The sequence below is a fragment of the Apteryx rowi genome, unplaced genomic scaffold (genome assembly GCF_003343035.1).
Source record: "Apteryx rowi isolate R43461 unplaced genomic scaffold, aptRow1 scaffold_140, whole genome shotgun sequence".
NCBI lineage: Eukaryota > Metazoa > Chordata > Aves > Apterygiformes > Apterygidae > Apteryx > Apteryx rowi.
Window position 1 is genome coordinate 1644512 of NW_020447642.1, and position 20996 is coordinate 1665507.

Here is a 20996-nt window from a genome sequence, read left to right on the forward strand (position 1 = left end):
AGGGAATAAAGGAGATAGATGTATGTATTGAGTACAGGGTGACCAGCATGCTGTGATAGGGATGTAATGTGAACATTCTGATCAGGATGCGTGCGCTATCTAATATGTACCTACTTGAACCACTATATAGAAAGGGAGTCATAACTCACATAAGCTTTGTATTAGTCTAGGGAATACAGTTTTGTACCAGCATGTTGTGAAGAATGTGCATACATTAATGCCTTGATGAAATGCCTGTATTAGGGCCATTTCTTACAGACAGTCAAACTGGCTAACTGCCAGCTAACTGGTACTGTGGTGGTACTTTATGAGACAGGTTTAGCACTGGAGTCTCTGGACAGCACAGAGATCTCTGGGATTACGGTGCAGACAATACAGATGTACTAAGAACAGACAAAAACAAGGTCTAATGGTAACTACTGCATCCAAATTACTCCCTTGGTCTTTAAATACTGTCTTGAATAGGTTTCTGTTCTTTTCTTCAAACATCAGTGCGTCCTCTGCTAAGATGCTACTGCAGGTGTCTGACCTACATTCTTGTGTCCCATTTCATACCATTGTTCTCATGCAGAAGTGCCTGTGACAGCATCAGCACTCTCTCCTCACAACTGCCGCTCCCTTTTACCTTGACTTTTTTTGAGAGCAAGAAGAGAAAATGCAGGCACACAAATGACTGTGGGAGAAGACTGCTTTTGTAATCCAGGAGAGTAATTCATGGGAGAATCCACACCAATACTGCCTGCCCCCTGCCTGGGATACTCCAACTGACTTGTTAAGAGCAAGAATAGCAGATTTCACTCATTCCATCTGTGCTGAAAAATGAGAAATCTCTGCTCTTGTTCTGTCTCTTTCTCCATCCTTTTTAAAAACAGATTTCTCTTCCACTCCCTCTTTCCTACTCTTCTTTCTAATCTATTGTGCATTAAATATTTTTCTCTGTATTTTCCTTAAAAATTCCTGTGAGCACAATGCCATCTCTCTTCCACTAACATTCAGGCTGGTGCTGAATTTTCAAGCTTTGGTGAAAGAGGTTAAAAACCTATTAGGCAACAGCAGCTTACCCATCACCTGCTGTAGCCTTGACCAGCAGCAACTGCTGTAGAAAAGCTTCAGTTGCAGTTTCCTTTCTTATTCCCTTTCAAATTGTTCTCCATTAAATCCCTTTTAATTATTTTCCATCTCTGATCTAGGTCCACAGGTATATTTCTCAGGAAAATGTGAAGATAATCAGATGGTTATAATTTATATAAATGGGGAAAATTCTCCCTCTACCAAACACATGCCATTACTGCAAGTATAACTTGAAAAATAACTGAAGCTAGAAGATTTGTATTTGACTTGTTTTACAGTCATACTCAACTTCAGGCAGGTACTTCTGAAATGTTTAATAATCATAGGCTGTGTTTTTGCTCATGAATGTTTGAATTTCCATTTGTTTTTCTCCATGCATTTTTAAAGGCTAACTATTTCTCCAAGGCATACTTTCTTGGAGAACAGCATTTGATTAAAAATGCACTTGGAACAATCAGCAGTGTGGAACAGCTTGTGTGGGACAAAGATTACTTTGTGTTGTATGGCAGGCCAAGGGTTGGGAATCTACTGCTCTGACAACCAAACTGCAGAAGTAGAGAAAAGGACAAAGAGAAAAGAGGCCCCCAAAACGTCTTCCAGACCACTTTCTAAAACGGACTGCACATAACCAAGTCTGTCTCTCTCTTGCTCACTCTTTTTTCTCTTGAAGGACTTTAGTGCACAGGTTAGGATAATGCATTTTGCTGCTTGGAAGACAGCTAACTCAAGTATTTTCCCTTGCTCATTAGAAGGCATCTCTTGTTATGTGTTCTTTTTAGGTGTGCCAGGCTCCACACATGCTTGATCAGCATTTGGCCCCACAAAATAACATTAGCAAGTAACTTAAATCAGTTTACAACTAGCTTTCTTAGGTATGAAAAAGTCAGTCAGTTATTTAAAGGATACTTTTAAAATGTTTTTCTTACATTGGCAATCTCTTTCTCCAGGTCCATAACTCTTTTCATTTCTTCAGAAATTTTGCTCTCATTGAAAGAAATGTTTCTTTCTTGGAGGATTAGTTTAGCTACAGAAATCATGAAATCAACATAGGCAGAACATGCCTGCAAGAAAGAATATACATAATTTAAAGACAAAACTCTTCAAAGTATAGTGTACCTTGAATACTTGAAGATCTCATCATCATTTTTATGCACTATTTTTCTTCTGCCCTTTCTTAGATTTGTAGTAATTTATTCTGAAATACTGTTTTATCACAAATGGAAATTAACTTTGAAAATTCTCTCATGGAAAATTGCTGTATGATTTTTAGTACTGTTCTAAGCTAAACACTGTCAACCACTGCACTGTTTTCATTATTTAAAATGAGACATTTGGACATCCATATTTAAACCATCACCCATGTTTTGCTAGCTCACTTTAATTGTAACTTCCAAAAATACTGCTTCCAAAGAGCAGTGTTCCCAGAAACATAAAACCAAGAGAAATGCTGATGGAATTGTGTTGCATCGGCATTGTGGGAAAATTAACTCCCAGAAGCAGCGCAGCTCCTCTGTTGCTCCTTGGCACATTTAGAAATCATTTTCCTGTATCTAGATTTAGTATATCTAAATATACTGTAGGTAGTATTGTATATATTAAATTTAATATATCTGAATTTACCAAGGATAGGAATAGAAATATAGAAGTATGTTCTATTAAATGTTACACTGTAAAATATCTACAGATCTCTCATTATATTTTAAAGAATTTAATATTGTTGTAATGCCTGTGATAATCCACAGTCTATCTTCAACAGAAATGCTGTTTTCAGTATGCTTTTTAAATGCAAATAAATATATATATTAGATTTTATGCAAAATAGCTTATATTTTAAAGAATTTAATATTGTTGTAATGCCTGTGATAATCCACAGTCTATCTTCAACAGAAATGCTGTTTTCAGTATGCTTTTTAAATGCAAATAAATATATATATTAGATTTTATGCAAAATAGCTTAATCTACTAAAAAAATTACAGAAAAATAATTGGATTATTAAAGGATGCATGTAATCAACTTTATTAAAAGAGATATTTTGGTATGTTCAGGTCTTAAGGCAGTAAGACCCATCCCCTGAAATGAATGATATATTTGTACACCTCCGTTGCCATGCATCTCTCGTCAGCCTCTCCTACCTCCCAGCGATGCTGTGCTGTAACAGGCTGTGCGCACTGGAAGCCTCTGAGCAGCTCATGAAGAGTACTGACAGCTGACTTCAGGAAGAAAGGTGGCTCACAGCACCTCGAAGGACTAAACTCTCAGTGCTGTTTTTAATCCAGATAGGGTATTTTACTAGAGAGAAAAGGCTATGAAACCCCTGACCGCTAGAATGAGGAGTCACAAAAGAGAGTGCCTACCAGGACTGCAAATACCATCTGAAGTATCCAAATCAGTAAACAGTTTTTAAAAAATTCAATACAGACATGACCGAAAACCAGTAAGTCAACAGAGATCCTCAGGTACCATAAATGAACTTTATTTTTGGCCTAATGTGAAGATCATTACATGGTCAATCAGCAGACAAAGAATTAAGTCAGCTAATTTCAGATGGATTCTATAAATACTTTTGGATATTTTAATAGGAACTTAGATGTCAGAATAACTCCTGCATGAGCTCAGGTGTGATAGCTCTTCCAAGAGAAAATGATTTTTAAAAACCTCTATTTTCAGATTCCATTTGTAGCTTTGTGGTGAGAAGTCCTGACGAAGCCAGAGATTAAAGTACAGGAGGCAGCTGTCTTGTTTGCTACATACAGCTCAAAGAGTAGAATGACACAGCAGGAAACAGAGCCAAGAAAAGGCTGCTATCAGAGTGCAAGGACTGAAGGGAGGAATGCCTCTCTCTTTAAGTATTCATGCTTGTAAGAATAGTATGAATCTGCCTTCCAGTGATCAATCTTTGTTTTTTAAAATATTTCCTTCTCTACTTTCCAGTAGTAGAAAGTAGTATAATAATTTCTGGTAGGTCAGAAGATTAGAGCAAGAATTGTCTTTTTGTGCTGTAGAGGATGTAGTAGGAGGGGAGGGAATCATGATATATGAGCAGGCTCCTAGAGGCTGTTATGATATGTAATAATAAATTAACTGAACAGTTAATTTGTGAATGATTGCTGTTGCTAGCGTATGATCTGTAATTAAATGTAACCAGTTTTAATTATAGCATTAACAGTTAGCATGTCAGCAAAATAGCTACAAAACCAAAAGGTTCTGTATGCTTTATTATCACTTCTGCATCTAAGGTAGGTAGAAAGGTAGGTAGAAAACTAGCTAATTGAAAGCATGGTTTCAGCTACTACTTGACTTCAGCAAGAACATATACTTAAGCCCTCAAGGACTTAAAGCGTATCTGTGACTAACAATGAGGGCTACACCATGTCAGTGCTAAAAGATTAATGAAAATACCTATGAATAATAAGTAAACATAAATTAAAGAAATACATATGAGATTATAGGTATCTGAAGTGTTTTATATGACATCATATACTTTAGCTGCTGCATTTTGATTTAGAAATTGACTTTAGGGGACTGTGATCTTTTCAGATCTATCATGCAGAAAAGTGTTATCTTTGGTTCTGAATAGTTCTTGTTGTCTTTTTTCCTTTCTGAGCCTATTAGTGATAAAAATCATTTCCTAGGATGATTAGATTGTGTTTTCCTGTTTAATAAGTTAACTCAAATAAGTAAATAAAATTTAGTGGATCAGTTCACTTTGGTGATGCACCCCCATTCTAGGGGAAACATGGTATGAGAGCAGCAGTGCCTGGACTCCACTGACATCCTCAGCATCTTCCAATCGATGCATCACAGATCATAGTTGAGAAATGGCATCCTTCTTGTAGCGACAGAACAGTAGTGATCCATTAGCACTCATAATTTATCTACCTTAATATACATTTTTGCCTTTGACAGTTACAAGGTACCTCTTGATTCAGCTGTGAAGCCTGGCAGAAGCTGTGTTACAAAGCTAAATTGTGTCATACTTATTTCCTTCCAAGAGATCCTAAAAAGTCAAATAGCTGCTCTTTGTCTAACCTGCAGAATCATACAGGAATTGTGTGGAAAAGCCACTACTTTTCTTCCACATCATTATGTTCAGTGATTACAAGAGACCATGAAGGGGAGTGATAGGGGAAAGGGAAGGGAAGCGGAGGGAAGGGAAAGGGAAGGGAAACAGGTTGGGATTTCTGGTGTGTGTGAGGCCAGAGGAACATGCATCCTTCTTATCCAGCGCAGAGACAATTGGTACATACTAACAACTGGAGCCCAGAAAAAAAACACTTGGCTCCCAGTGCAGCCAGGAGGATCAAACCAGGTCTCTGATATCTATGGCATGATATTAGAACACCTCACCTTCAGGACACTTGGTCCACTTTGCTTTCATTCTTTGCTCATTTATTTCTACTTGCCCTTAATCTTATCCCTCCTTTTCTTTAGTTCCTAATCTCTTGCCTTCTTGCACACTTATCCATGTTAGAGCTTCTGTTTCCAATCTGTGACACATTCTCTTCTCACCTATAGATCAATCTTTTTTAAATGTTTGTCATTATTACCAACCTCTCTACTCCCATTTCCCCCAGTGATTTTTCCCAGTGGTAGCATTAGAATCTCTTTGGGGAAGGACTGTTCCTCTGAGTGTCATCTTTGCATATTCTGACTCCTGAGGATATGCCTGCCTTGAAAATACAGATAAAAGCTTTTAAAATGTAGTTAGTGATCTGTTAGCTCCATCTTACCTCTTTGTATACACCAGTGCATTCATAGTAGTCACGAGAAGGCAGGCCAAGTCCAGGTTGATCGATCTATAAATTCAAATAAGAATTAAAATGTGCTTAGAGACAAAATGGCATGGCACTGTGCTATTCTTTCATCAATTATGGGTCGCTGATGCTTCACTCTTGCAAGATTATCTTCTGCTCACGGCTGGCTGGCCAAAAGGGATTTTCTCTTCCATCCTGTTGCCCTCCTTTAATTCTTTTCACTCTCCTTATACTTTTTGTCTTTCTTTTCAGTCTTTCCTTCTGTTGCTGAACAATGCATGCTGTGTATAACAGTGCTAAAATACTGGATGTACAGAAGACAAAACAGTCCACAGACAAGCAAGGCAGTTACTGCATCTTTGAAATTCCTACATGCAAAGTAGTGAAGGATCTATCCACCCATCTCCATGAAAGATTAGCTCATCACAGCTCTTGCAGCAGTTGCATCTCAAGAGTAGCTGGTGAAGATTCACCACCTGCAATGCTGTCTTCCTTGGGATTTTCCATCATCAGAGATCATCTTAGGTTTACAGGCAGGGCACTCTAGACATGCTCCTTACACAATGTCCTCAGCCACTTTCATATCTGTGCCAGCTGACTGCAGGTCCCATTAGTAATCTGGCATTTGAACACCTTGAAAAACCCCTTTCTTTGAGGGCTTTTGGCCATTCGGACTATAGCCCATGTTTTCAGTAATGGAGCTTTCTTCCCAGTGCACGGAAATCAGCTTTGTATTTGTTTCCTTCCATGCACATATAAGTAGATCATGTCTGTCTTCTGTCCAGTGTACATATATATTGTGTCTGTAGGTCTCTGTATGTCTCAGTTATTCTAACCTTACTGAGAATAACAATGTATGAGTGCCAGGAATAAAGATGTTTATCCTGAGAATGGATAGTACACTGTAAAACTGATAATTAAGTTTGAGAACTACAGAGATTCTCAAATTCATCTACTAGTGGCTAACTAGTAAAATTCAACTCACTAATTTTCCTCCTGGTTACCATTTATAGTTGTGATTGTAGTTATTTTGCTGCACTTTTATGATCAACAAGGCTATGGCACCCAGGGAGACTTACATGAATGATGTGTGTTGTGGAATTTTTATCATCTGTGCCAACAAAAAAATTAATAAGGACCTTTTTCCCGTATCTAGAGGTCAGCTGTGCAATAGCTGTCTCAGCTGTCCACATGGCACCTAGGCAAATGAAAGATGTACTCAGTCTCTGGTTTTGGTAAACAATGAAAAGTACAGTAATTTAGAAATTTTAACTGAAAAGTGAATAAACACAGATTAACTTACCATAGGAAGACTCCCAGTTATCTGTTGCTACAGGCCAGTCAGATACATTTGGTAGTAAACTGATTAAAGGCATTCCACCTCTGCTATCAATGGTAGCTTTTGGAGAAAATAAAATGAGTTACCAGGACATTTTAAAGCATACAAATAATACTATTATAATGAGTTCAAAATACTGAAGCTGAGAAATCTATTTTTACCATCACCACAATAGGATCACGCTCTATGTATGATTATACTTTAACATTTAATTTTTAAAATATGTTTCAGTCATTACTGCAAACAGTTTATGCAAATCCTTGGGACAATGACATTGAAGAACTATTGTATTTTGACTCAGCAGAAAGCTTGAAATAATAGCTTTGAGAAGTACTAACTACTTTATGGAAACTATAAAAATAAGTGATTTAGGCAGCACTGCTAACTATTTTACTGTTCCTCTTTCTAAAGGCAGCATCTAGCTCAGATTGTTGGAATAAATTATCTCCTATGTCTTTCCAGAAGCTTGGTATTCCAGTTGTTTTCTAACTCTTTCCCGATAATTTCTACAAAAGATGTCAACTCAAAAGAAATTTAACTGAAAAGATTTGAGTTAAAATATCAGCAGCAATTGGATAATTTAAGTAATGTAATCTCACCTAAAATACCAAAATAAGTAAAATAAGAGATACAGTACATTGACATTTAACTCTATAAAACTGGTATATTTTAATTTTCAGGAAGAAGGGTAAGAATTTCTTCTCTGTCTTACTGGAATTGCCACAGAAACTAAGAGAATATAGGTACTGCTGACTGTGGAAGATGTGAATCTTTGGATGATATTTACATACCCTATATGCAATAAATTCAGGAGGAACTTACTTTCATTTATACATGATCTGTATAGAGTTTTTGCCTTCTGCACTGCTGTTATATCATTACTGTTTGGTTTGTCCAGGACATCTGAAATACACAGAGAACAATATATCTTAATATCTGATCTATATTGGAAAGATACTGAAGAAACCATAGAGGATACCATCCTAAGGACCAGAGGGAAGAGGATCAGTGCTCCCTGTCCATCACAAATTCCAGGGAAGCTTCTGCATTCAAAAGCTGAGGGGAAAGAGCTCTGGAGATGACATGCCTGAATATCATATGCGTGACACACCTTGCAGTTATATTCGTCTGTGGTAGCATGTTGGGCCTAAAGCAGTCAGGTAGATACTCTGTAGATCATCCTCTGCAAAATAGAAATGCCCTGACTTTACAGCGACAGTTTTTAGTGACCAAGCTAAGAAAGGTTTCACCAAGGGTGAAGAGAATTGCTTTCAGGGCCCTAAGTGCACCAACAGGCTCTAATTGCACTGACCAGCCTGTAACTTTTTTTTTTTTCTGTAATCCTAATCCTCAGTCTCTTCCCTGCAGCAAGGAATTTAGCTGTCTGTGTCCGGGGTCTGCTCTGATATGGCACAGCTATGTAACCTGGGATCAGACTTCTGTGAAAATAGCTAAATTGTAAGGAATTGCTGTGAAAAGCCTCATCTGGAGCCTCCACTCGAGCACTCTCTGCTTGTTGGCCCAGGCGCAGCAGTTAAGCTCACCCCTTGCCCACGGTCCTTGCCTGAGCTCCGCTGTAGTTAAGCTGGACTTGGCCTTGTACCATGCTGGGCCTGACCTTGCCTTGCTGACTTGCTTGCAGCCCTGCAGCATCACTGTGGACTTATCTGGTCAACATGGGACTGTCGGCTGAACCTGGTCACCATCCCCAGACCTGCTCTGCTCTTCTGGTTTGGGTCCTGTGGGACTGAGCCCCTGGTCTGTGAGGCCTCTGCCCCTGCCTGCCTTGCTGTCACCTTCGGCTTCTGGCTCACCTCCCCTTGTGGGGCAGCCCACTCTTGCCGCTCCTTTAAAATTGATTTGCTCCACAGAAACGGAAGCCTAAGGAACACCTTGACATCCATGAATTGCAAACCTGGCAAAATCAGAAGCTATACAGAGTAGAGAAAAGGTGTTCACTCTGGAGAGAATGATTTGGAGACTGCTTCATGAATATAAACTCAGGAACTTCTTTGTGTTATTTTCATCTGAAAAAGGGGAGTATGGAGAATTTGACCTTATTACATTTTGTAGAAAAAGTAATATTGGTAAGTCTACAATGTGCCTAGTTAGAAAAGTGCTTGTCTGCCCTCTGACATGTAGCTGATGGAATACAGATATACAGAATACAGGGCTGCCAGAGAGCAACTTCCAGCATTTCAGCTGACTTGGACAGAGGCGGATCTCTTTCTTCTTCACCTGGTTTGGCTGCTATTGTTAGTTCATGAGGGTAGTGTGGATTTCAGCTGTTACAATATGCAGGTGAGCACACGGAGTTCAGATATCAGAAAGGTCCTAACAAGAGCGTATCTTCCAAAGCATTCTCCAAGCAAAAAGTTTGTGCTGGATTTATCCTGAACTGAATACAAACTGAAATCAGTAATATTTTAAGCTTTGCTAGATAGCATATCTTGTTAGGATTACATGTAAGCCAAAGAAGAAACTTTATATAGTCCACAAACGTAAACTCCACTGACCTTTTAAAACAACTTCTAGTTCGTCTCTTAAAATGTCAAAGTTACTATAACGGGAGCTGGTTTCTGGAATGACATTCCTCTTTAGCCATCCTCCACAGGCATATTGGTAAAAATCTTTACAAGGCTCTGCAGTGGTGTCCATGTTCTCAATAATTCGGGCTGCTGTAATATGAGACAAATCAATACATGAGGAATCTTTAAAGGCAATAAATGAATACATTTTTTGCTCTGAGCAGGGAAGTAATAAATACACTTCCTTTAGTTTAGAATAATAGGCTCAAGCCTACTTTAATATTCTAGACTGAGCAAAGTACTACTCAGTAAACAAAAAAATTATTTTACTTTCAGTAAATTTTATATTTTTCTGTTGCCTGTATTTACTGATGGGTAAACTGACTCTAATGTTCCTACTTATCATTCTGAGTGGTAACTAGTTTTTTTAAATGTAAAATATAACTATTAGAAATTCCTGGAGAGCAGGATATTTGAGTGCCTGCACATGTAAAGTTCTCACCACACCTTGTTATACACGGCTCAATATAAGACCACAACATGATGTCACAAACTGCAGTCATTTTATCTAAAGGAGAAAAAACCAGCAACAAACAATGAAAAGACTGCATTATTCTTTGCATATGTTTTCCTTTTCCAGGGATATACCTATCATCCAACATATTTCACTTAGGGGCATTGTGAAATACTCCTAAGACCCGTATCAGAAGGAATGAAAGGCCATCTGCTTCCCCCCTCCCCTTGAAGAAAGAAAGCAAAAAAGGAAGACAGGAGAATGGTTTCCAACACAAGTCTCCTGCAAAGAACAATCCAATCTGGTCAAGGCATGTATTCAGCAAGTAGCAGTGGTCTTTCACTTCAGCACACAATAACCTGATGATTTAGGTTAATAATTAAAAATCTTTTTAAGTGTAAGGATGGTAGAGCTCTAGAAACAGATAATCTCCAAACTGTAGAGACTTCAGTACTGGCAGCCTCTAAGAACAGGTGAGATAAGTACTGCCATTGGTATAGTTAACTCTGCTTGAACAGGGGGATGAAGTAGATGTTTTCTGTAGTCTGTTCCAACTCCACAGTGTTTTGATTCCCTAAGGATTTGGGATTATGGAGCAAGGAACAACTACAATCTGAAACTGTAGAGACAATATCTGAAAAGGGGGGAAAAGGATATTAGAAACAGAGAAATGGTCACTAAAAATGAAAAACTAAAATACATTCAACCCTGAAGGAGCTTTTAAAGCAGAATTGTGCAAATAACATGTTTTTCTACATTTATGCTTGGCAAGTAAAAGCTTTTTAAAAACCCCACTGTAGTAACATATAAAGTTTAAGTTTTCAGATGAGACTATGTATCATGTTGCCAGTTATCTAAAAAGTCCCTGCTATTCAAATATTTCTTCATAAAAGCATAAACAGAAGACTCATAACTGAGAAATTATGATAAAATATTCATTGCATTTCTCTGAATGAGCAACATGCCCTGAAAAACCCTCAGACATTCACAACAGTTCAAAGACATACACTCAGAATTTTCAAAATTGAGAAGTGAAGTATGGATACCGCTTTTGGGCATGCTGTTGTGAGGTGTTAGGGGATTACAATTAAAATCCCTGTCCTAAAAGTACGTACATAATTGGAATCTATATGATTTGTTATGTATGTAAAGTTAAGGGCACATGTTTAGGATGAGATCAGCTAAAATATAATGTTATTGTATTTAATGTAGAAAATTAGTTTAAAAGTCCTTATGGCCTCTGAAGGCATAAATTCAGACTTAGTTTGCCATAATGAATCCTTTTACCTTTAAAGTTGCTGAACAGCTGGTACAGAGCAGTATGTCTTTGCTAAATTATATGCAAGTAGGTTGATCTACATCAGCTGAAGGTGTTACAGCTCTTAATTTGTAGCCAGACCCTCGGCCCAAGCCTGTTGAGATGCATCTTGACACACCTGAAATTTTTAGCTAATGCCTCAAAATTCAAATATTTTCTCATTTGAGGTTGCTCAGTTTTGGCACAAAAGTCATTTGTAGCTTTTGAATACCAGGCCATTATGGCCCTAAGGCTTTTAGAAATAGTATCAAGTATGTTGTGCCTTTCAAGCTGGTTAGAATTTTGTTCTGGAAGGATATTTTCATGATTGCTGGGGTTCAGCTGATTGGCATTCCTTATGACCATCATCTTAAGTCTAACTATGATGAGAAGTATTCTAGAAGATATACAAAAAGAAACTTATACAATTCATTTACATTTTATCCAAGAAACCATTTAATACATAGCCCACAGTAAATTGTTTAGAACAGACATTTAGACACTACTTTCAATTGGTGATACAAGTGAAACACTGAGAACAAAAACATACCATGCAAATTGATGCATGCTGGAGCTGGTATTCTGTGCTCTGGAAATTGCATATAGCAAAACCGAACAAAAACATCCACCCACAACACCATCCCTGCCCTATTATTCCCCATGGACAATATGCCTATTGTGCAGAGGTGGACCCAAGTCAAAGTACTTGCAGCAGACAAATCTGGGAATTGCTTGCAATCTAGACACTACAATTAAGTAATATAATGTATTTTCAGTAATAATTAAATATGTTGGCTCAGCTGAATCAAATATATTTCAACAATTAATGATTATGTTTTACCATTTAAGTTCTTGTCAGGAAAGTTTTCCTATGTTTTCCTGACTCATTATAATTGCACACCATTTGCATCCTCTCACTAATATTTACAGCAGTTACTATCTCTTCTACATTTGATTTTCTGGACCTACTCCACATTTTCTCTTAGAACTAGTACTGCCTCTTGGTATCTCTGTTGACCCTATTAAAGTGGCTAGTCAGAGACCTCATAGTCATTGACTAATCCTGACATGGGATTCTCAAGCTAAATCTTTTCTTGATGACAGTTTCCCAGCTGCTGTTATTAAACCTTCTGCCCTTTTTCCGTTTTGTATTCTTAAACCACTAGTTTTTTCTAGCTTTTCTCCACTACTGTTCTAGCACTAAGTCTGTCAAGGAAGGGAGAGATGCCAAGAGCTAAGCAACAGCTACTGATATGTCTGAATTTGCCAGAATACTGAGCATCCTTCCCTTTTTTCAAACATTATTTTTAGTAAATGGTGAGACTTGTGATTACAAGTGTTCATTCCTCCCACATGGGTGAGTCAAATATTTATAGTTATTTCCCCAGTACTTTCAATATTTTCCACGTCTGTTGCGCTGGTGGAAATGAGAGGTGTAGGCAGGCTATAGTATTTACGTTTACTTGCTTTTTATTTTCTGTTTTTCTTGGAATCCTCAGTTTGCTTAGGAAAGTTATATTTGAGGCCAACATCTGATGGTTTTACAATGTTGCAGTGTTTGGAAGATGGAAAAAAACATGAACACAACACATTTTCAATTTTGGACTGCCTAAGGAGCATTAAAAAATACCATGGAAATAGGTGCAAAGTCTAGCACCTGATTCTTTTCTTTCTGAAGTCAATGGCAGGCTGACTTCAATTTGGAAGGATACAGAATCATGCCAACAGCCAGAAACTGTGGAATTCAATCATGTTTTCACCAAGTATGACACTTGTTTTTTTACCAGTTCTTGAGAAATCCAATAACCATCATGTCCGTTAGAGCAAGGGGTTTCCTTTCTGCCTATAAACTTGGACAAGAGGCAATGGGCACAAACTGAAATACAAGAAAATCCATTTAAACATAAGAACAACTTTTTTACTGTAAGAGTGGTTGAACACTGACACAGGTTGTCCAGAGGGGTTGTGGAGTCTCCATCTTTGTAGATAATTAAAACCTGACTGGACACGGCCCTGAGCAACCTGCCCTAGGGGACCCTGCCTGAGCAGGGGGATTGGCCAAGGTGATCTCCAGAGGTGCCTTCCAACCTCTGTGATTCTGTAAACCCTGGTATCTTGATCTTTGTCTAGTTTGTCCTATTTCATTTAAGGGAAGATAAATGTTTTCAATGGTTCATTTTATTCCTGTCCTAACTCCAGCTTTTTGCTGTAATACAGGTAGTTTGGTAATTATTATCAAACTCTTCTGTTTTAAGGGTATACTTATGAGTCTCTCTGCTAGGCTGGATCGAAAGGGCAACATTGTCCCTTGGATTATTTTGGCATGTGTTAGTCCAACAACAGTGACTCTAATAGCCAGGACTGGACATCACAGCTGACTTGTTCAGTGTGGTGTGCCAGCTCTGTCATAAGGTAATGATAGCATGGAAGAATCTTCTGATGCCAAGAAAAGATGGTTTTTATCCACTGTCACTTTTGCAAAAAAACAGGAAAAAATCCCTGTCTTGTGTACATCTGGCAAATTATTAACAATCTATGTAATATCAAACCTTGCTTTAACCTTGGAATCAGATTGTTTTGTTTGTAGTCAGCATCTGTGCAACTTTTCTTGCTTACTACTGTGATACAAAAATAATTATCATAACATTTCTGTTTTAAAGTCCATATTAGCTAATATTAATTAGAATATATGCTAATCAAATATTAATCAAAACTTTAAGTACTGTGAACATATGAGAGCTCAGTCATGGAAACTGTAGTCCTTCACTTAGGTCTTCAGAACATATGTATTAGGTATTCTCCTCACCCCTTTGAAGTCAGCAGGACCAGACAAGCTGTGCAGAATCCTGAACATACTCTAAGTTATTTATGAGATGATACCTGTGCCCAGAGCAGCTTTATGATATGTTCATGGCTGTATATACTGAGACATTTTTGCTCTGGAAATAATCAGTGTGAGACTGATGAATATTTTGTTATTTTAATTATAATATCAGATTATTCATACCTATACAAATGCAGATAATGCATGGTATAGTTTTCATTAGTCTTCCGTATTGCTTTGATGAACAAGTTTTGGGGTTTGTTCCTTTTCTCAATTGTTTATTCAGTTTCCTAGCTATTACTGAAGAATGTAGAGCCTTGTCACAATTACTTTTAATAATTAATTTTATTGCAGTAATCATAACTCCCAGTTGTTGCTTTTAATAGCTTACAAATAAAGTAATACAAGCTGATATAACAACCAGTGACCTGGGGAGGATATGGGAGGGAAAAAAAAAAAAGTGCTTACCTAGGTGAAATTGGTATGAGAGATATTGAAATTCCCTATTCTCATCAGTTTGTCCTATCTAAGCTCAAGAAAATTAAGAGAGAATGTGTTAGTGTATTTAAAAAATGCTCAAATGTACAAATTACCTAGTATCTTCGTATATTGCAGTACAGTGGATTTCACCAACATTGATAACATTTTCATGCAATTACTGATATTTTACCTTAGGTATAACCAGTCAAATTCTGATTACATTTTTGACTGGTCATTAATTTGAAACTCCTCTATTAAATGTAATATAAAACAATCTCTTAGTATCTTTATTCTTTTCAGTGGCTTGTAGCTATTGCAAATTTCTGAAATTCATTGCAAAAACTGTTCTAATATTGTTCAGGTCTGGTTTAAGGCATTACCATTTCCCTTAATGTCTACTCCTAATTATATTTCTTGAAAGACTTCAGTATATTTTCCAGACTTAATATTTCTAGCTTTCTAGCTATATAATTTTGCCTACATTTTATCCTACATTGTCTGGAAGAAAAGTTCCAATTAAACATGAAACTGTTATGAAATCTTGACTTGAAGCAGTATTAAACTTGTGGACTCATCCTAGTTAAGAATACTATTAAACACTAATAATATAGGTTATTTCTTGGGTTTAAGCACTTTATATTTTTTATACTAAAGTTGATTTAAATGATGTAACTCTGACAAACTCATTGAACTATATTGCAAAATTCTTTGGGCACTGAATGGCCGGAGCAGATGCTGGCTAACCGTTCTGGACCCCTGATTCGCAGGGTTCTGATTCTGGAGCTGAGAACCCACTCACACCAGTGGCCATTAATCAAACAAGTCCTTTAGGTGCGTAAATCCTTACCGACAGTTGCCTCCCATTTAACAGAATCTGATAATTATATTTTGTTTAGGGGCCATGTAAGCATGAAGGAAGCCCAGCACTTTCATAGCAATTTCTACCTTAAATGCATTATATCATGGTATGACAAAGAACTCCTGGCTCAGTTAACAAATATTTCAGCAATCTGAAATTCAAACTGGTCATTCCCAGCTTTGCTTTGAGCTATCCATTCTAAAACATTTACAGTTGGATGCAGCATGTGGAACTGAATTAGAGTTCTGTAATGGCTAGCACATCTGAGCTTCATGTGGTGGCTCCCTGATCGTAACTGCCTCCTTTGTTGTAAAGGAAACAAAAACATTATTGCTACAGCAGTCTGATAGACCATACAGATTTTTAGCTGCTTCTGATAATTGACCCTTGCTAGGCAGAAACTCATACTAACTCTACAGATTATAATATGGTCAGAAGTAGGTGTTCCAATTTGGCATCACTGCTTTTGCATGTGTTTGTATCTTATTTGAGGTATAGTCCCACAGCTAAAACTTACTCAGGCACACTGGCTGCCTCCCAAAATGTTTACAGTATGGTGTATAAATATCAAATATTAATACCTGGTAAAATGCAAGAGCTGTCTTTTCCCCTGTTGGAAGTTTTATTTGTTCCAAACCAGAATGTGCAGTTCTTGCATATGTAGTAGTATTTACTCACAAGAATAGTTCCACTGCCTGCAGTGGATCAGGTTATATATCCTATACAGGGACAGCAGAACATGGATTACAGAAAGCTCCGTTATGTCAATTGGCTCATTTTCCTGTCATTAGAAAACACTTCCATAGAATACATTTATAGCACCACATAGCAAAACTGCCATTTTACATGTTTTGAGACAGAACTATCACCCTTTCTCTAAGATGTATTCTTTCAATGTTCAGATAAGATAATCTGTAGAATACAGGGCAGATAATAATAAATGAAGATAAATGTGTGGATAAAATACAGATGTATTTCATGAAAAATGAAAAGAGACTATGGTATTAGAACAACACAGTACATTTCTAATTTGGGGAAGTTTTAGTCTAGCTACCCTTTCTTCTCATTTTGTATTTTGTCACTATCTCTGCTGAATTGAGGCAATTTATATTCCTTTTTTTAAAAAGTTCTTTCTTCATCCTGTTACATACCTTTGTAAACTTGCCATTTTCCCCCATCAGTGTCCTTACTGCAGTCCTTTCATGAGTTTACTTCTGTATTTGCAATCTAGCATTCAGTATTTTTACTCATCCTCTTAAATCTTTGCACGCTGTTAAAACTTTGAATGGAAGCATGAAAGAATAAAACTGTTCCACTTAATTAATTTAATCACGTCTTACTAGTTCTTTAGTTTACATTATGCATTATTACTCCAAACCATTTACCACTTTTCCTTTTTGAGTTCATTAATCATTAGGTAAAGAGTTTAGCTAAACTTATTTTAAACAGATTTTCAAAAGTACTGAGTCGAAAAGTTGTAAGAAGTTGAGAAGTATTATGTTGAAAATGGGCATCTTGTAGGTTGAAAAAGCTGTAATCAAATTAGGTATCTAATTTGATCACTTTTCAAACCACAGTATGAGCTTTCAGGTGGCAGAGAAAAACCTTGGAGGCGTAACTAAGACATGGTGATTACCACCTGAAATAACTCCCAAGAGATATCTAGACTATGCAGACAGCAACATGCAGGTACTGAGACAATGGACTACACCGGGGCACCACTAGTGAATGATTCCACTGGGAAGTGTTGTAAATAGAATGGGGAAATTTAAAAGTAGATTGGGCAAAAAAGGGAGACCAGCATTAATTGATGGGGAGAAGAAAACAGAAAGGATAAGAGAACTACAGGGGAAGGGGAAGGGACAGGATATGTAATATGGAGCTCAGCATTTCTTTGAGGCTTTTTAGTAGCTTTCTAGTAGAGTTTAGACGAGGATATAAGCAAGAATTTTTTATGCAGTTATTACTGAAGTATGAAGTTACCTTGGCAGACTATGAAATCTGTTTTTTTTCCTGGACATTAAGATTAATACTGCATCTCCTCAAACAGTAGCAAGGCACCTTTAATGGCTATCAGTGATCAAGACTTTCTCTTTATGTCTTACCTTCTTCCATGACAGAGCCTCTCAGCACCATGCCATGGCACCACTTGAATTCTGACTGAGAGGGGGAAGAGCCACCTTCTAATTCAATTAAATCATTTTCTGCAGCTGGTGACATTCCTTGGCAAGTCTGTAGTATTAAACTAGCCTGACCCTGATGACTTTGTAAGATCACAGAATCACAGAATGGTTGAGGTTGGAAGGGACCTCAGGAGATCATCTAGTCCAACCCCACTGCTCAAGCAGGGTCACCTAGAGCACGTTGCACAGGATCGCGTCCAGGTGGGTTTTGAATATCTCCAGAGAAGGAGACTCCACAACCTCTCTGGGCAACCTGTGCCAGTGTGCTGTCACCCTCACAGTGAAGTTTTTCCCTCATGTTCAGATGGAACTTCCTGTGTTTCAGTTTGTGCCCGTTGCCTCGCATCCTGTCACTGGGCACCACTGAAAAGAGTCTGGCCCCATCCTCTTGACACCCTCCCTTCAGATAGTTATACACATTGATAAGATCCCCTCTCAGTGTTCTCTCCTCCAGGCTAAACAGGCCCAGCTCTCTCAGCCTTTCCTCATAAGAGAGATGCTCCAGTCCCTTCATCATCTTTGCAGCCCTCTGCTGGACTCTCTCCAGTAGTGCCATGTCTCTCTTGTACTGGAGAGCTCAGAATTGGACACAGTATTCCAGCTGTGGTACTCCAGATGTGGCCTCACCGGGGCTGAGTAGAGGGGGAGGATCACATCCCTCGACCTGCTGGCAACACTCTTCCTGATGCACCCCAGCATACCATTGGCCTTCTTGGCCACAAGGACACATTGCTGCCTCATGATCAACTTGTTGTCCACCAGCACTCCCAGGTCCTTCTCAGCAGAGCTGCTTTCCAGCAGGTCAGCCCCCAACCTGTACTGGTGCATGGGGTTATTCCTCCCCAGGTGCAGGACCCTGCACTTGCCTTTGTTGAACTTCATGAGGTTCCTCTCTGCCCACCTCTCCAGCCTCCCAGTTTTGTCTCATTAGCAATCTCGCTGAGGGTGCCCTCTGTCCCTTCATCCAGGTCATTGATAAGTTGAACAAGACTGGACCCAGTACTGACCTCTGGGGGACACTGCTATCTGCAGGCCTCCAACTAGACTCTGCATCGCTGATCACAACCCTCTGAGCTCTGCCATTCAGCCAGATCTGATAATATCACATTGCAAGATTTTACATTTGTAGAAATATGTTAAGAAAATTGTTTGGGTTAGCAGATCTCATGCCTCAATTTGCCATATTTGTTTGCAGTTAGCATTACATGGTGATAATAGATAATTTTTTAAAAAGTATATCCATTTAGAAGGTATATATTTTCATTCTTACCTGATTTTATACAGTCTGATGTCTTGCAGACCCCATCTAAAAAAGGAGACAATCATGCCCTTAATTTCTACTGAAACTCAATGTAATAAATGCTACTCTAAGTTTTATTTTCACTCACACAGTCAGAATTGCATTTAACTGTAGTATACAGTAAGATAAAGAAAAAAGCACACCTTACATTCAGTAAGTGAATATTTATAGGACCAGGCTTTACAAATAACATCATTTTCATCGTTTTAGGGTCATTCAGTGCTAGGTGACTACCATCATGTGGAATTTTTGTAGTCATCACAGGAAAATGTTTGTCATTCAGTTTAGAGCTGGGCAAAATATTATTTTTATGAAAAATAAGAAATATGAAGAAAAACAGTTCATGTGGACTGAAGACAGTTGCAAATTCAGTTTGAATTTAGGAATTCACTACAATGAGAAGATTTTGGGGGAATTATATGATAATTCTGAGACATTCACTCTGAAGTCTTCTAAACAAAACACAAGGTTCAGGAATATGAAAATGTTTCCTTTTGAGAAATTAAAAATACAACAATTTTTATTTTTCATTTCAGAATGGCATTTTCCCATTCTATAATTGAACTAGACCATAATAAAGTTTAAACAAAATCATTAAGTACTTTAAAATGAAACAAAGCATTTCATTTCTAATGTAATGAAACTGCCTAGTTTGATCCAAAATGTGAATTATCAGCTTCTCTGTATTGTATTTTGCAAAAATTACCAAAGTATTTCTGCCTGAAATGAATTATTTTCAAATGTTTTGATATGACTACGGAATCAGAAAACCCATTAGTATGACTATACTCACTAAGAGTCTTTGCCTCAATATCCTGAAAAAGGATAGGAAAAAATAGGATTTTCTTATATGGACAGGAATATGAAGGACGCATTGTAGTTTGGTTTTCTTCAGAAGAGTGTGGTATATTGTAGAGTTTTTTGCTTACTGAAGCTCTAATTGCAAACAGAAGTATAGCTAAGTCAGAACAAACAGATATTTTGTTTACCACAACTTTTCATGAACAAATGAATTTATAGAATCCCTGTTGGAAAAAAGCAGTTTTGTGTCAATCTCCAGCAATAAGTGTGGATGCAGTTTTACATTTCAGGTAACTGTGTCATACTGTCTAGTGAGATATATATATATATATATGAAATATGATTATGATGGAGCAGCTATTACCATCTAATTTTATATACTAGGTAAGGTACAGTATTGTATTATCAGGTGAGTAATTCTCAGCTGAACTCAGATACTTTCTATTATCTGAATGTTTTCTGTAATGCAGCTATATATACCATGCAACATACTGTCTTTTCCAACACCTTTTAATATACTGCAACTTCAGTACTATCTTTTACTCAAACAATTGGATTTTATTTGTTAAAACATTTTTGTGTAATTTCTTAAAATACTTTCATATTCAAATGCATTTATTAATTCGAGGACAGTTTAAATGTACTCACCGTCATATGTTGCATACAGAACTATCATTGTGATAGCTACAATAGTTAGCAGAATCACTACAACAGCTAGCCCTATTTCCACGGCACTCCATCGCAGTTTTTTCTTTGGTTTTGGAGTATTCATTTCAGTTATATCCATCTGGCTTTCTGACTTGCCCATAACCCAGAATCTGAAAAAGAAAGGGGAAAATTCACTGAGGACTTCCTCAACTACACAGTAACAAAGATGTTTCCTGAGTGAGTTCTGAGGCTTACAAAAACAAAGTTTACTACTTTATAACACTCAGAAGAATGTCAGTCATGAAATTAAAAATATACAGATACGTACTACTTAGGGATGCTTCCTTCACATGAAGAGGCCACCAAATGCAAAAGGAAGGCCAGCAAACCAACACCT

The 20996-nt window shown here is 37.6% G+C and overlaps 1 protein-coding gene across 1 annotated transcript in view; it reads right to left on the reverse strand.

Annotated features, from left to right (window-relative positions):
- The window catches only part of MME (membrane metalloendopeptidase), a 54004-nt gene extending 33244 nt beyond the window's left edge, over positions 1–20760 (reverse strand). Inside the window, exons 1-8 of the mRNA XM_026057772.1 lie at positions 20600–20760; positions 19121–19156; positions 9682–9843; positions 7988–8068; positions 7130–7225; positions 6906–7024; positions 5803–5868; positions 1998–2132 (exon numbers count right to left, since the gene is read on the reverse strand). Coding sequence (XP_025913557.1) covers positions 1998–2132; positions 5803–5868; positions 6906–7024; positions 7130–7225; positions 7988–8068; positions 9682–9843; positions 19121–19156; positions 20600–20759 — 855 coding nt within the window. The 5' untranslated portion in view covers position 20760. The remainder of the gene's footprint in view (positions 1–1997; positions 2133–5802; positions 5869–6905; positions 7025–7129; positions 7226–7987; positions 8069–9681; positions 9844–19120; positions 19157–20599) is intronic.
- Positions 20761–20996: the final 236 nt, after the last annotated feature.